Source organism: Myiozetetes cayanensis, unplaced genomic scaffold (assembly GCF_022539395.1).
Source record: "Myiozetetes cayanensis isolate MyiCay16 unplaced genomic scaffold, myiCay2020 scf9, whole genome shotgun sequence".
Taxonomy (NCBI): Eukaryota; Metazoa; Chordata; class Aves; order Passeriformes; family Tyrannidae; genus Myiozetetes; species Myiozetetes cayanensis.
This window is the reverse complement of record NW_026088185.1, coordinates 22,774,235-22,790,308: the sequence shown is the minus strand read 5'-3', so window position 1 is coordinate 22,790,308 and position 16,074 is coordinate 22,774,235. Positions and strand designations below refer to the sequence as shown.

The 16,074-nt window shown below is 53.9% G+C and overlaps 1 protein-coding gene across 1 annotated transcript in view; it reads right to left on the bottom strand.

The window, feature by feature from the left end:
- Positions 1–10,189: 10,189 nt before the first annotated feature.
- Positions 10,190–16,074, bottom strand: part of CFAP65 (cilia and flagella associated protein 65) — a 31,730-nt gene continuing 25,845 nt past the window's right edge. The window contains exons 25-31 of the mRNA XM_050339250.1: positions 15,866–16,003; positions 15,304–15,369; positions 13,428–13,642; positions 12,903–13,052; positions 12,111–12,392; positions 11,319–11,456; positions 10,190–10,747 (exon numbers count right to left, since the gene is read on the bottom strand). Coding sequence (XP_050195207.1) covers positions 10,711–10,747; positions 11,319–11,456; positions 12,111–12,392; positions 12,903–13,052; positions 13,428–13,642; positions 15,304–15,369; positions 15,866–16,003 — 1,026 coding nt within the window. The 3' untranslated portion in view covers positions 10,190–10,710. The remainder of the gene's footprint in view (positions 10,748–11,318; positions 11,457–12,110; positions 12,393–12,902; positions 13,053–13,427; positions 13,643–15,303; positions 15,370–15,865; positions 16,004–16,074) is intronic.

The window sequence follows — 16,074 nt, the reverse complement described above, 5'->3', positions numbered from 1 at the left end:
GCCAGGTGCCCCGGGCCTGGGTGACGCTTGTCCAGGAGGCAAATGAAAAGGCTGGCAGTGGCAGGTCCCCTCCTCCCGCAGCTCTGAGGATCAGCGCAGGCAGGGGCTGAGCCAGGTGCTGCTGCAAGAACAGAACATCCTGCCTCAGGGCTCCCCAAGCCAGCAGTAGCTGGTCAAGAAGCAGTGGCCCTGGCACCCTGCTCAGTGTCCATCTCCTGGGCAGGCAGCCCATGCACTTCCCAGGGCCACCGGCTGGCCCAGGAGAGAAGAGCCTGATAGCTCCCCCTGGATGCCCTGTGGGAGGGTGAGGCTGATGTATGCCAAGATGCAGGACTAGTACAACCTCAGGGTTTTTCCCTAAAGCACATTGGGTCCTTCAGCAAGGGTGAAGGAACCCCCTAATCCCTTTCGCTTATGGGGGTTCAGAGCAATTTCTTGGGGCAATGATGAAACATGTCCCCTCACCCCAGTGGATCGCAGGTGCAGGGGGGAGGATGCCAGACTGCACCAGTGCTGTGCCTGTTGCTTCTCATGGCCAGGAATGGGCTGGGATGGGCAGAGTTGCCTGTGGTTTCACCACAGCAGAATGAAGCTTTCCTCTCCACCTTGCCTAACAGATAGCAACAAGCTTGCCCCAGAGCCAGTTGGACTGAAGACTGCCTCTCCTCATGGTCTTTAGTTGTGGGGGATGTGTGGGGTGGACCCATTGCCTGGGGACGATATCTGAAGCTACAGCCTGGCACAGAGAGTGTAGGACCCCAGTGCAGAACCAGGGCATTCCCTGTGATGTCTGCCCCAGGTCTGGCCTTGGCCAGGAGTGGGTTGACTGCCTGGAGACAATCATGGTGTGCTCAGCAACACCCTGACCTCCAACATTAGCCCATCCCCAGGGACACAAGCAGTCTGTCTCCTTATGCAAATTGTCTGGGAACCCACAGTGGTGCTGGAATAGACAGATTTTCAGTGGAAGGGAGCCCTTGCTCTGCCTGGGTATCTCCTCCAGGCACAGCAGAGCTGTGACAAACAGGCTGGGTGGGGGACAGTTGAGGTCTAGGGGTGCCCACACCACCCTAGTTCTCAGCCTCTGGGGTGCCCACGCAGCCCTGTGTGCAATGGCAGCTCTGTGGGCTGATCAGCTCTGGGGTGCCGAGGTGAAGAGGGCAACCAGCTGCCTCTGCCACATCCTGGGGCAAAGCAGTGCCTGCCCCAGGATGGCACACCCCATCCGGGCTGGGCAGGACACACAGCACCCTGCGGGCAGCCAGCAACGGCGCACACCTCTGCTCACACCCACACCTTCACCCGATGCACACACACCAGACACAGAGCAGTGAGCACAGCAGGGCACAGCCAGCGCCACACGTTTAGCTCAGCAGGAGCACACACACACATGCACACACAGGACAGTGATACACCAGCTCCACCCTGCCTTGCCAGGGAGGGCACACACACGTGTGCACAGCAACACACACGTTAAAACACATATGCAAATACATAAGTGTGCATGCACTTACACACCTGTGTGCAACTACATCTACGTGCAAGTGCAAACCTGGGCACTCACGCTCCCCAGTTCTCCTCCTGCACCCTGCCCTCCCCATGCAAATCCTCCTGGTGCAGAACTGTGCCATGGAAATCCCCAGCCCATGTTCCAAGGTCCCCAAAGCCATGCTACTGGCCATGCAGAGCCTGGGGTTGGGCAGACAGCACCACCCAGGACAGGCAGCAGCACCCCACTGTGCCTCATCCTTTGCCAGCCTGTCACAGCACCAGCGCTGGCTCTGATGTGGTAGATGTGGGTGTTTAAAGTCCCTAGCTCTGCCCAGCTTGAGGAGCAGCTCACTTGGGTGCTAACCCTGCCAGATGGCCATACCCCAGCCAACACAGCCCGCAGGGCAGTGTGGCTTCCTGGGACCACTTCCAGCTTTGAAGGGTGTCATGGCTTCCCAGTGCCACTGGGGTGGCAGAGCTGGGACAGGGAGAGCAGGTTGGAAAAATGGCAGGGGGGGAATTTCTAGTGCTGCTTCTTGAGGCTGTTCCCTTCCCAAACTGGGACACACACGCTGCCCTGGGCACAGTCCTGCTGCTCATGCCAGCACAGGGTCTGGCTTTCTGGCTGCAAAGCCAAAACATTGCTTTTCTGGAGTATCTGGGCTATTCATCAGTTGCAACATGGGTCCCATGGTGTACTGGGTCATGCTGGGGCATAAGGCAGCCCTGTGGTGCTGGAGCCACCAAGGGAAAATGGAGGCGGTATGGCAGTATCTCCACAGCCTTGCTCTGCCAGATACCATCTCTGCCAGGCCCTGCCCCCGCAGGAACACACGTGCAGCGACTGGAGCACATGGGCTGCAGGGTCTGGCTTTGCTCAGAGTTATTAATCGTGTTCTGTTTGATCCCAGCCTGAGTGGGGGAGCTGCAGGGGGTTGTGCATACTGGGGGATGTGTTGTGCTTTTTCAGCTTTTCAACTTTGCCAGGATTGTTAGAAGAAGACACAGGGCCTAGAGACATGGCCCCAGGGGGCCCATGACCACCATGATGATCAAACACCACACCACCTGGGGGCTGCTCCCAGGCTAGGATGCACACTTAGCTCTGGAGAGACGCAGGGAGCGCAGCAACCTTGGAGATACTGTTTGATTTTGGTCCTTTCCTACATCACCTGTTGGAAACTTCCCAAGCGCCTGCCCAAACAGGGAGCCTAGGAGGTGTCCCACCTCCATCCTTTGCAGGGACACCCCAGGGAGCAAACAGGGCTCTCCTGCTCCAGGGTAGGGGCTGCTAAACCTTGTCCCGTGCATAGATTGGATGGGGGTGAGGGAAAGCAGCAGGAATGTTCCTGTCTCTTGGCACACTCCTGAACTCCTTTACACCCAGCCTCTCCTCCACCTACACTGGGTGGATGGGCTAAGCCTTTGCAGCATTTGCAGAGAGGCTGCGGAAGGTCTCAGGATGTACCTGTAAACTGAGAGCATCCCTGAGTGTGGTGGGACCAGAACTGGATCCTGTGCTACAGAAGTGCCTGTACCTGAGGGTGAAGCAGAAGCAGCTCAGGGCTGACAGAGAAATCATAGGCAGAGCCATGCACAGACAGCAGGGAGGTGGGGGATCTTTCCACTCCCAAATAACATCCTGAGGTGGGAGGAAAGCGGATCCACTGTTGTCCCATCTCCTAGCTCTCCATCACTCCCTGCAATCTCCATGGTGCTTGGAGCAGCCCTGGGCTCTGAATGTCTTCACTGGCTGCAAGGGGACAGGGATGGGATGGGAAACAGGATGGGACAGGAGCCCAGATCAAGCACTAGCACTTTGAGAGCAGGGCAGGCAGTGGGCAGGGCTGTCCTGGAAGAGCCCCACCAGATTGCCAGAGTCACCCCCACATACCCTTCCACAACATCCGTAGGTAGAGGGATTGCCACCAGCAGAAGCTGGCACCTGGTCTGCAGGCTGAGGGTGAACAGCAGGCAATACCTGCCTTAGGCAGTCAGACAGACCATGGAAGGGCTGGTAAGTGCAGCTCCTGGGAGTGAACCAGGGCAGAGGTGTGCGGGAAAGGATGTAACACCCCTCATCCTCTGCCCTGATCCCCGCTGCCAGCTCCTGCCCTCCCTCCCTGCTGCACTGTGTCAGCAGCTAAAGCTCCCTTGGTGCCAGCAGACCATTGAGACCTACCTGGGTGCTTGGCAGAGCCTGGCAAGCTCCACCCATGGATGGCACTGTGCCAGGGCTCTCTGTGCCTGCCGTGGCTCCACAGTGCTGCCGGGGCCAGGCTGCCCTTCTGCATCAGGCTGCTGCAGGCAGCAGTCAGCCACACAGGCTGGATGCGTGTGTCTAGCATATTACATGTGCCTGTCATGCCATGGGCACACGGACATGGGTCTTGCATGCCACAGCCTGCAAAGCTGAGTGCCAGAAATGCCATATATACCAATGCCACGCGGGTCCCGTGTCCCGCACACGTGCAGGTCCCATGGTGTTCGTGCATGCTGCGTGTGGATTGCATCATCTGTGTGCACTGCATGCGTTTGGGTGAGACTGCATGTTGTGCATGTCCCTTGTGCGCTCCGCTCGCCACATGGCTGTACGTTCATCCTGGCATGCGTGCTGCGCACCTGCTTGCACATCTTGTGGGAGTTGCAAGCGCGTGTGTGCTCCCTCCGTGGGCTGTGGGCGCACGGACATGCTGGACACGCAGCAGCAGAGTGTGGTGGTGCGGTGCGTGAGCGCCAGCTGCGCGCCTGCAGATGGGCTGGACCTGCCTAACGCGAGCCGAACGAACAAAACGTTCAGGTCAGGTCTTGCACGTGGGGCTCGACGCCAGGCAAGTGCAGAGTTGCTCCGAGTTTGGATAGTGTGGGCTGGAGGGGTGCCCTGCCATGGACTGATGGCAGCCCCTTCCACACCCTTCCTCCTGAGCTGGGTCTCTCCAGGCTGGGAGCCGGTGTCCTTGCTGCACCCGCTGCTCCAAACCAGCTCCTCCGGGGGTAAAGTCCGGAAGGTGGATGCTTGACACCTGCTGCCTGGGAAAGCCAAACAGAGCAAGGGCGGGTTAAACTGGCGTGGTAGAGTGGGAAAACAGGGAAGGGAGGGAAGAAAGGAAGGAAGAAAAGAAGAAAGTAAATGGAGGAGGGGAGGGGAATGAAAAGAATCGAAAAAATACACGTGAGAGAGAAGGGAAGAGTTAAGGGAAGAGGACAGGCTGGACAGTGTCCCCCGAGCCCATCCCTTTCCTCTATAGGAGTTGGGGGCTGCAACCAAGCTCCCAGTGCTTGTTTCGGGGAAGCCCCCAGGATGTTCTCCATGCCCAGAGCCCTGCTCCCAGAGAGGCAGGCAGGACCCCAGCCAAGGTGTGCTGGGCTATAGCAGCTCACCTGGCTCCAGTGACACGCTGGCAGCTGTCAGGTGAGCGGCTTCACCTTCCCCCGCTGGCTCACGAGCAGAAAATGAGGGTGACGCTGGCTGGATGGGGCTTTTATAGTCCTGATAAAAATAGCGCTGGCTGGCCGGTGATCGGGGGGCCGGAGAGATGTGACTGAGCAGAGACAGGCGAGAGGGCTGGGCTGGCGGCGGGCGAGCCTTCTCCCCAGCACACCTGTCACAGCTCTGTGTTTGCTCAGAGCAAATATTGACCCAGGGAAGGCAGGCTGGGCAAGGGAGGCGATTAGCCCACCTAGATTAGAGGCAGAGCAGGTCTCTATGCAAACTCTCCAGGGCTGCCTTTGTTAATGGGAGCCTGATGGGCTGATAGGAGCCAGGAGCCTGGGTGCTGGGGTAGGGGGGAGGAGGAGGTGGGGGGGAGAGGAGGAGACATTCATTAACCTGCACTGGAACAACACCAGCTGTCACTTTTCCACCCACCTGCCTGGCTCACTTTGCAGCAGGGGGTGAGAGGAGAGCAGGGGTCCTGGGGAAGCAGGTGTGAGGGTACCCTACCTGGGCAGTTCTAGGATGGCGGTGGCTTGCTTGCAGAGTTTTGAGCTGCTGAAAGGTGAGGGAGCACTGAGATTCTAGGGCAGAAAAGCAAATCTAGTAGTACCTACCCCAAGCAGTCTGATACTGAGTGCCAGTTACAGCAAAGACTCTGTTGCCCCCACCCCAATCCCCCTATTCATGCTGAAAATCACCTGGGCACACTAGGGTGATGCTCACACTTCATTTAGAGGAGCCCACAGACCTCTGAGCCAGGCAGCAAAGCAGAGCTCAACAAAACTACCTCTGCTCACTGTCTTTGGGAGTGTTCCCAGCATGGCCACATGGGCCAGGAGCCAGCTGTGCTAAAGCAGCCACAAGAACAGGATGTGTTTCACTCCATGTGCACATGCCTCCCTATGGGGTCACTGCATCCCAGAGTCACAGCACTCCTGCATCCTGGCTGTGTCACTGCTTGGTGGGGTAACCAGTGCAGACATCCTCATGCTGGCTCTGGGGCCAACATGCAGAGCCCATGGGGCCAGAAATTTAGACACTCCTGCAGTGCCCGGCCATGCTGCTCAGCCCTGACAGTCATCTGCTGATCTCAGCCACAGCCAGCAGGAGCTGGGCTATCTCTCTCGATTACTCTGGCACCCGCAGCTCCCTGGATAACAGAGCATGAAGTGCAGCTGCGGTGGCAGAAGAAGCTCCTTTGTGCAAGTGCACTGGCCTGTTTGTTTGTGTAGATGGGTGTGTTTGTGGATGAAGAAGGGGGTAGCACTGCTTTAACCCACACAGTAGACACCTGCAGGAATCCTCGTTCTGGGTGTGCTTTAGAAACTGTCACCATTGCTCTTTCCAGAGCTGAAGTGTGCTTGCAGGTTGCAGTAAATGGATTCCCAAATGTAGGTGGACAGTGGCAGATCCTTGGCAGCCACTGTCACCCAACTCTTCCTCCTTGGAGACTTGACCCTCTCAGAGTCAGAACTTTGAAAAGCAGGCTCCATCCCTCCTGCCTGCTGCTGCCTCTGCAGGTTGGGGTCCCCCAGGCCTGGCACTGGGAGGGTCTGGAGTGATGCCAACTTGCTGACCTTGCTCATCCTAATCCTCTTTTTCCGTAGTTTTGGCAGCAAAGGAAATGCAGTATCACTGCTAGGCTGGGTTGTGTTGCAAAGAAACAATGTGACGTTCCCCCTCCTTTTGACGCTGTACAGGCTGTGACGCTTGGACTTGCATATTTCTCCTTTCCTACTGTGTGAAATGCACCGGACAGGACTCCCACCTCTCCCAGCCATGCACCAGCAGAGCGGAGCAGCAGCTCCTGGCATAGCTGATTGGCTGCCCCCTCTATTTCTGGAGAAGACGAAAAAACCCCAACACCACACAGGTGCTGCTGCAGTTCCAGTAGAGATCTCCCATCCTGTGTGCTGTGCCAGAAATGCTTTCTCACCCCAGCCTCTCTCCTGCAAGGGCAGGGCCCAACCACTCACCAAATAACAGCAAATACTGTCCTTGCAGGGCTACCCTATGGAAAACGGGAGAAAAGCAGGTCCCTCGAGCTTGCAGAGTGCTCTGCACTGGACTTCTGTCCCAGGGAATGTCTTTCACCTGCCCTGGCTATGGCATTTTCAGGGCAGCGTTTAGCAGCTTGTGCTCTTCCCTGCCAGGCAGGAGGGCAGAGCCACGGCTAAGCCCCTGTTTGTGCCCTCAGCAGGGCTTGCCTTGGAAAGGCAGGCTCAGCCTCTTCTCACAGCAGCCAAGGGCTTGTGCTGCCTCACTCTCCCATGAAGACCAACTTGCTCACATCAGAGCACCTCTCGTGTGTCGTGGTGCCCTGGCCTGACTTGACCCCACTCCCAAATACCAAAGCAACACAGCTGAGCCAGCAAAGCCCAGTATCTTGGAGATGGGAGGTCAGGGATGAAGAATCTCTGCACAGCTCTGCCAAAGGCTTCAGGAGGATCACCCTCGTGGTTTTACTCTTCAGACTTAGCCCTGCCTGCACAGACACTGCAAGCTCATCATGGCAGGACTTTTCCAGGTTTCTACCTGGAATACAGGGGGAGAAGCAGCTGATTCCAACCAGTGGTTGTGCACATTTCAGCAGGGTACCCCAGGGGACCATCTCCTAACATTGCCACCTCCCCCACATAGAAAGAGACCCGCAAAGTCTACCTCTGCAGGAGATTCAGGTTCCCCAGCTGGGACAGCAGAGCCTTACACACTCTGTCAGGGAAGCCCAAGAGCAGCTTTGTTCCTTTCCCTTTATCTCCTGGACAATGGCACGATTCAGCAGGTGTTAAATGTTTTAATGGGATTCAGGATAGCTTCTGTTGCCCACCTGCCCCAAGGCCATTTCACCCCTCCCTGGGAGCCAGAAGTAACAGCCAAGAAGAAAAGGCCTGTTGTGTGATGCATTAACTGCCTGATGACTGAGTGTTCCTGATAACTCGAACAAGGAGAGGGGGAGTCCCATTAGCTTGCCAAGCTGACGCTCAGCCATCCTGACGCTGGTCGAATACCTGCTGGCAGCCTGGCCTGGACACCAACCCCAGCCCCATGGAAACATCACCCATCACCAGTGGGAAGGAGCAGGACCCGCATCTACGATACTTCTCTCAGAGAGATGCACATTAGAAACGTAGCTGTGTTGGACCAGGGGCCCAATCCAGCCCTGGAAGACAGAACAAGCTCAGACTTCCTCCTGCTTGAGACCCAAATGTGGTTAGCAGAGATAGACCTTCTTGCCTCTTCTAGGTGCTGAGGTGGGCTGTGGGTCTGGCTCTACTGCAGTCCCACAGTTCATCACTTCTTGCTAGGGGAAAAACCCTCCCTGCCAGCTCTGCACATCTCTGCCCACTCTTCACCTCACCATTGCCCCCAGGATCCAAGTGAGGGAGGAGCCCCCCGGGTGAGTCCACTGCTGTAGGCTCCCCACTCTGCAGAGCTCACCCCAAGCAGTGCCTGAGGGTGATGCTGTCTCCATTTGCCAAAGGGACAGCTGTGGGACTTGGTCACAAGTGTTTTCCAAAACCAGGGCGACGGTCTAGTTCTTAGCCTGCAAAGAGGAAGCAGAAATTTCCCCAACATGGGAAAGAGGCTGTCCCTGTTGTATTTATACTTTAGGATGAGGATAAAAGAAAAAAAAAGTGTGACATCTACTACTGTTTTTGCTTAGTGTATGCAAAGGGGTTCTGGTTGACAGGCACCAGAGATGACACGCCACCATCTCACAGCCCCTGCAAAAAGCTAAGTGAAGGAAAATTTCTCTGGAAGGTGTGGGAAGCTCTCAGACCTCACTTCCTGACTCACACATTGCTTAAGGCACTATCTTAGGGCTCTCTCCTACTAGAGTGATGCTTATCAGAGAAGTGAATTTACCTCTGATAGTGCTCCAACAGGCAAATACAGTGTGAGTTGTTTCCTCCAAGTCCAGGCTGTGTTCAGCACAGAAGAATGGGAAGGATAGGAACTTTAATGACAAAAAAAATCATTATCTGAACATGTGACTGCATTTGGGCTCCATCCATTCACTTTTGGGTGTTGCAGCAGACTAACTCATAGCATTGCCCATATTAACTCCTCCAGGCAGGGGAGTTAACAGTGAGGCAGCCCAGAGAGCATCAGATCACTCAGGAGGTCTGAGGATGGACAAACTAGGACTACCCTGTCTCCACTGCTCTGAGCTGCCCTTGGGCTCCTGCAGGCAGCTGGATTCAACCTGCCTCAGGCAATGCTGAGGCTTCTGCCCCTGCCTGTGTCATCCACTTGGGAAACTTGTCACAGGACTACGGAGAATTTGCAGTGAGCAAATCCTAGTAAGGAGCCTCGACCAAGCAGAATCACCTCAAGTGGACTGAACAGCCAGGCCCCATTGCTGCCTTGAGCTGTGGAGGAAGTGGTTCCCTATTACCTGGTCAGCACTAACCAAAGCCCAGAGGAAGACAGAAAGGCTGCTGTGACATAGGAGACCCGGCACCCAGAGTGCTGGGGAGGGAAGAGAGGGTCTGCACTTCTCACAAGACAGATTTAGTACCCATGTGAAGGCCCGAGGCACTTAGGCTGAGCTCAGGAGTTGGCAGTGCCTCTGCTGTACCTCTGACAACAGGAACAGCTCGGCCCTGGGGCTTAGAAACGGTTACGCACACAGGGCTCCTGCACGAAGCGGAGCTTTGTGGGGTGAAGCTGGGTGAGCTGTGGTACTGCCAGGCACAGCAGGCATCTGCCCTCTGCTGAGCAGGGTAAAAGCCCTCCCCAGCTCCTTGTGCACAGTCTTCTTTCAGGCTGCAAGGGAAGAAGATGCAGCTCTGGTCTTGGCTGGGTCCTGGCACTAGAAAACAGGGCAGGAGTGTGGAAGGAAACACCAGCTGCATTCTCACCAGAGCTGGGCAGCTGTGTGAGTCTGGCATTACAGAGACCATAGCGGGGTTGCAGAAGAGGGGAGATACTGCAAACCAAGCCCCACTGCCTGGCACAGCCATCCTGCAGCTTCTACCTGGGAGCAGCAGCTGGGGCCCAGCACCAGCCTCTGCACTGGCCGCTGGAATTTCTCACAACTCACACTGCCACCTCCCGGCTGTGACAAACCCGCTCCTTCACTGTAACACCTACTGCAGCCTGACAGACCCCCCATGCCAGGCCAAGGCTCAAAGTATCCCCTTCCCCAGGTGACAGCTCTGCAGTTTGAAAAGGTAAGACATTGTCCAAGATGCTCACAAACTCAGACACATGAATTATGTATGTTACATACACTGGTGTCTGTGTCCAGAGGCCAAGTTGCTTTTATTTGGCTGCTGAGTGTGCTGATGGTGCTGCAGCTGCCTCCTTGGGCTGGTCGCTGTAAGGGGAACCTTCAGCAGCCACTGGAGCAAGGAGGGGAGGAGGATTCAGAACCTGCATCCTACTGATGTCAGCAGGGGGCTTATCACCTCACTGCCCAGCTGTCAGTCCTTCCTCAGCTACATTTCAAAGCAGATTCCACTCCTTTCCCAGCTGGTACAGACTGGGACAAGTGTTAATTGTCACAGAGGTTTTCCGTATGCTCCCTGTAGCACAGAGTTCTTCTCCAATGATGTGGCCAGCCACAGAGAGGAGAGATGTCACGAACTCTGCTGTGGAGTTGTCAGAGGATTCAAATTGGAGCTGAGAACATAATCAGTACATACCTCCTCAGAGGCAGCCAGCATGCTGAGCTCAGGGCATGGTTTGGGAGGGTCAGAGTTGCTCTGGACATCACAGGATGAAGAATGGAAAGAGCTGATGTGCTTGAAGAGCTCAAGCAGCACAGTGCCCAGCAACTATGCTCTGGCGGGTGGGGGTGCCGGATTGGTGATCCTGAAGAAGAGATTGCAGCTCTGGTGATGACATCTCCATCCAACAACCCTCTCCCATCAACTCTCAATCCCATCTCATGGCAATTCTGTCCAAGCTGGGGCAAACACTCATGTTTTGTCCTCAGCCCAAAATCTACTTCTCCCACCAATGGCCATTCCTTTAACCTAACTGGATCCCACACCATCTTGGACTACAAAAGCTTTGCCCCCTTTCTGCTGTCAGAGGCTGTGCTGCCTGCTACTTGACCTCTTTTCCCATGGGACCATCCTTGTGCTGGGCTCTCTCTGGTGTGTCAGGACAGCTGTTCACCCATAGGGCCATGGCCCAGAACTGCATGAGGGTCTCAGGTCCACAGAAAGGATGTGCCATTACCTCCTCTGCTCTGTGGCTCAGGACAAGTCAAGAAGGGGCAGTGACTTTGAGAGTGGATTTCCCCCTTTTGCACAGGCAGCCTTGGCATTGATAGGCAGCGATTCAGCTAATCCACAGGGTTTAAAAATGGGCTGTGCTTCAGCCTGACATGTTAAAGACAGGTCCTGTACCCCACCAGAACACAGATATACTCTGCTACCTTCGGGAAGGGCTGGGGGGTAGAGCAATGACCCTGGGCCGGGCTGTCAGCATCACCTCCCCACGACTGGCTTCAATCACGATATTCTGCAGTGTGTTTTCCAGCACCAGCTCCACGAGGTTCCCAACAGCCGGCTGCCTAGAGGCACAGAAGTACAGGCAGAGGACAGCTATCAGAAAGGAGATAAGGCAGGCTACTTGCTGTGACTCCTCCCAGGAATCATCAGGGACAGCAGTGGAGCACACACTGTTTCCTATGCGCTGAGGTCAATGAACCAAAGACTTGAGCAATGGGTTGCTGACCCTTGTCCTAGCACTGTCACCAGCTGGTGTCAGGCCCTGACCTCAGACAGAGCTGGGTGACTGTGGTCTTGCTGATTTCTCCCTCCAAGCTGTGCTGTAGCTGGTATTTGTGAATATGCTTGTGACCTATAGCAGTGTGCAAGGGAGTAGCCACAGCAAATGCAAGGTGGTGAAATACTGCAGTGAAAATAAAAGTTGAATTAAGCACACACTGCACCCTCATGTCTAATACAGCCAGGACTGTCTGAGTGTGAAGCAGATCTCACTCACTACCAGCATCCCGGCCCTGCCCAACCCCAGACACAGCAAACCTTCCCTCTCCACAAACCACACTCAGGAGAGGGTGGCTAGGTGGGCTAGCATCAACTTCCACTCAGAGAACACAAAACATCCCAGCAGAAATGCTGCAGGGCTGAAGGAGAAATGGATTTCTGGCCAGGCAATGTGCTGCCATGGCTCTCCTGCCTTTTATGTGTGAGCTTTTCCTCACCTACTTATCATCTCCTTCCTCTCACTCAACTGCTTGTGGTGAAAAATCTCCCAGGACTGCAGCAAATCACTGGGAGAGTTTTCCTCACTCATTTCTTTCTTCTCTCCATCCTTCTCAAGGTAAAGATCTGACGAAGCAGAGGCCCTGGAGGGGATCGTGGAGCACTGTCTCCTGTTGTGGAGCTCTGCTGATTTTGCAGACCGGAACTGTGAGAAATATGGAATAGGCTGATCCTGGCTTCTTCTCACTGCATCGTGGAACTGGGCATTCTCCAAGAGGCCTCTGGGGATAGGAAAATAAAGGATGAGTTCCAGCAAATCAGCTATCTGTATGACCCAGGATCATTACAATATAGTACAAATCAGAGGAAAACCCTGACTGATGTCAGTGTTTAGTCTATCCCTTCTTGCTTTCTGGGGCTCAAGGTGGCAGCAAGATGGCCTAAACTCATGAAACTACCTCTGCTTCCCCAGCCCTTGCTCTTTACATTTTTGCAGCTGACAAAGCAAATAGGTGTATTCCAATGCAGCCTGTTTCCGATCACAGCAGGCAGAGTTCCCTAGTTCTGGGAACCATGGAGAGATGGACTCAGTCCCTGGTTGGGGAGCAAGACCCTGCCTTTGGCTATCACATCAGGATCCCTGAGCTCATAGTCCTTCGGCAGGTGGATCCCCTGTTATGGTGCAATAAGAGTGCACAGATTCCTCTGAGATTAGCAGAGAGCTGGCCATGCTGCATGAATTCTCTGGAGGACAGGGGCTCCAAACCAGGTGACGGTGAAGTGACACGCACCTGATGACACCTGTGAGTATGTCAGTCACCATCTGCAACTCCTGTTTCGAAGCAGCAGCCAGAGACATCCTTCTGGGCTCCATGTCCATCCTGTCTCTGTACCTACTCCAATCCACAAACTCACTCTCTGAGGGCTGGGCGCTGAATGGGCTGGGAAAGAAGGAGTTGTTCCATCAGTGGCAGCACTACTCGACCAAACTACCTGCACCATCTTGGCACAGCAGCAGCAATTCAGGCAAGCAGCGAGCAGTGCAGGGAACCAGCCAAGGAGTGGGAGCTGCTGTATTTGTGACAGCAGCAAGGACACTGTCATAAGAGAGAAGCACTGAGCTCTGACAGAATCTCCCCTTCAAGGGAGAGAGAATAACAGATCATGTCAGCTAATGCTGGGGAAAGCAGAGCACCTCTTACCTAATTCTGAGGCACTGAAGAAGAGCGGAGCAGAGCTCCAAGTTCAACGCATATCAGAGCATGGGCAGCCCTGGCTCAGATGAGGAAGCCAATCCAAAAAACTGTCTCTCTTACCGGGACAAGAAGTATTTGGGAAACTCCAAAGCAAAGTTCCTGAGAAAGTCCTCAATAGCATGGGACCTGGCAGACACATCAAGGTGTAAGAGCATGGGCTTGGGATGCTCTGGTTTGACCCACACTCGGTTGGTGTCTTTGCCCAACAGCAACCTCCTCTCAAGGGGTCCAGATGGCTGACTGGGCTTAGGGTGGCTTTTAATAGGGGGTAATGTCTGTTGGAGAGAAAGAAATGGCAGGTATATAGTTGTTCCTTCGGTCACAGGTAGGCTGGTGTAGGTTTAAGCACAGGCATAAGAACTCAAAGCCCAGCAGCCAGAGCCACCAGATCCTGGTGTCAAAATGATCTTAGCACCACAGTACTGCTATCAGGCACAAGCAGCCATAGTGAAAACCAGGTCCTTTCCCTCCTCACTGCCTAGTGTGCCTGCCCCAAGTGTCAGCATGTCTTCAGAGCCTCCCCAGTTGGGGCTGTTGTACTCCAGTCTGCCACCGTGGGATGATCTGGGAGATCATCTTTGCTCTTCTGAGCACACCAGGAGTGCTGCATGAGAAGTGGAGGACATGGATGGAATGCATGGGGAAATTGCTCCCCAACCTGGAAACCAACCTGACTCCAGCCACACTACATGGGCCAACCTGGGGTTGCGTTAACAGCAGTCAGTTTGGAGGAAGTTTCTTAGGGCAGTAGTCAAGAAGCCTGGGCCAGAAGGACACTATCCAGATCTGGGGAAGCCCTCAGGCATAGCAGGACTTCAATGATCTTTGAGACATAGCTGTCCCACCTCTGAAAATGAGGCCAGGGGCCTTCACTGCTCCTTACGCAGACACAGCAAGTGTTTGCAGGCTCCAAACTGACACTAGGGGTTAAAACTCTAGAGGACTAAATGAAATTGTTTTTACTTTTCTGCAGCCATTCTTATGTTCATCCCAAGTGAATGCCTTGATCTACATCACTGATCACACCTAATAGCACAGGGCAGACAATCCAAGCTAGAGCTTCCCTGAGCTGATTCCTTCACACGGGACAGGGAAAGGCACGCAAAGGCACTCCACAGGGTCCCAGGAGCACTGCTACAGCCTGACTCTGGTGACACTTCCAAGACAACAAGCTGCATCTCCTAGTGACCTTAGTCTGCTCAGGCCCAGCCTGCCCTCAGCTCCCCTAAACCCTTCCACATCTTGGGTTAGCTGGTTCTCCATGAGCCCTGTCATTCCCATAGCATGTCCTGCTGACAGCTATAGGTGCAGCATGGCTGTGCCTTTGGACCCAGACAGTTCTGCAGAGCATCGACTGGGACAGGACCTTGTCTCACACCTTCCCACCACTGCTGGAAAAGCTGTCTTCCAGCAGCGCACACAGTTGTATTAACTTGAGGGAAAACAGAGATGAACCAGGCAAACTGAGCTTTTAAAGCTTTCTACCCACTTAAACCAAGGCTGTTTGTCCTGCAGCTTCTCCTGAGGCACAGAGCACAGCTCTTCTAGTGGTGAGGGTAAAGTCTGTACCGCATCCTGCCAGCATCCTGCTGCTTTCCATTGTATTCCCAGAATGAAACCAGTCCAGGTACCAACTGCCCTGTCTGCATGCATCTTTTTTGCTTATATGAAACCTTTCCCCCTTTCTCTAGTCAAGAGTACACATTTGATTCCAGTTTCAATTCCCATTCACCTCAGCTGGAAAGTTACTGCCCACAGAACACAGCCAGACAGCCTAATTCTTCTGGCTCCTCCAAATAGTCTGTCTCCCAAAGCCTTGAAGCTACAAATCCTGTTGTACTCTCTGTCCAGACTCCCACGCTGTGATATCCAGCATCTGCCTCTTTTCTAAAGCAATCAGTTTGATTCTACTATGGGCAAGACAGGCCTGACTTACCTTGTATTTCCTGATTACAGCTGAGGATTCAGGAAGATTTTCTGCCTCAGCAGAATCTGACAACCTCTAAAAATAAAATAAAATACATATATAAAAAAAAAAAAAAGTAAGAGAAATTACCATGTAAGAAAGGTATGGAGCAGAACAAGACTAGAATTTTTTTTTTACTTTGTGCCAACTGAGAGTCAATGATCTCATCCTCCCATTCTTCAGTCAGGGCACATTCTTACTGCTAGCTACACATTTCTCTCCAGTGTTTATTCATGGTTAAAAATCCAAACCCTGGTTTCAACAGCCACTGGCTTTGTTTCTCCTAAGGCTTCTCATGCACTTCCAAATTTCAGATGGTCACTAGCAATTTCAGAGTTTGTAAGGCAATTCTTGGCTAGAAACCACAATCTCATTTTCCATGATCCACAGATCAGCTTTGAGGTCTTGAACAGATCAGAGGCTCATATCCTCTCATCAGCTTGCCTAGATTTTTTTAAAGAACCTTTCTTGTTGACACTGTCTGCTGTTTCTGAGCTGAGCTAAGCTAGTGTAAAGTTTTGAGAGCACTTACCACTGCAGGTGACACTGGCTTACTCTTAGTCCCAAGGTCCTTCTCTGTGATGGTGAATTCCACAGCCTGCCGTTCCTTTTCCTTTTGCCACTCCTGCAGGTCCCTCTCATACTGAACCAGGGACTCCTGTACGTACACCTATGAAGCAAACCATGACTGGAGGGAGCAGGGAGCTGCAAATAACACAGTCGCTGGCTCAATTCCATGCC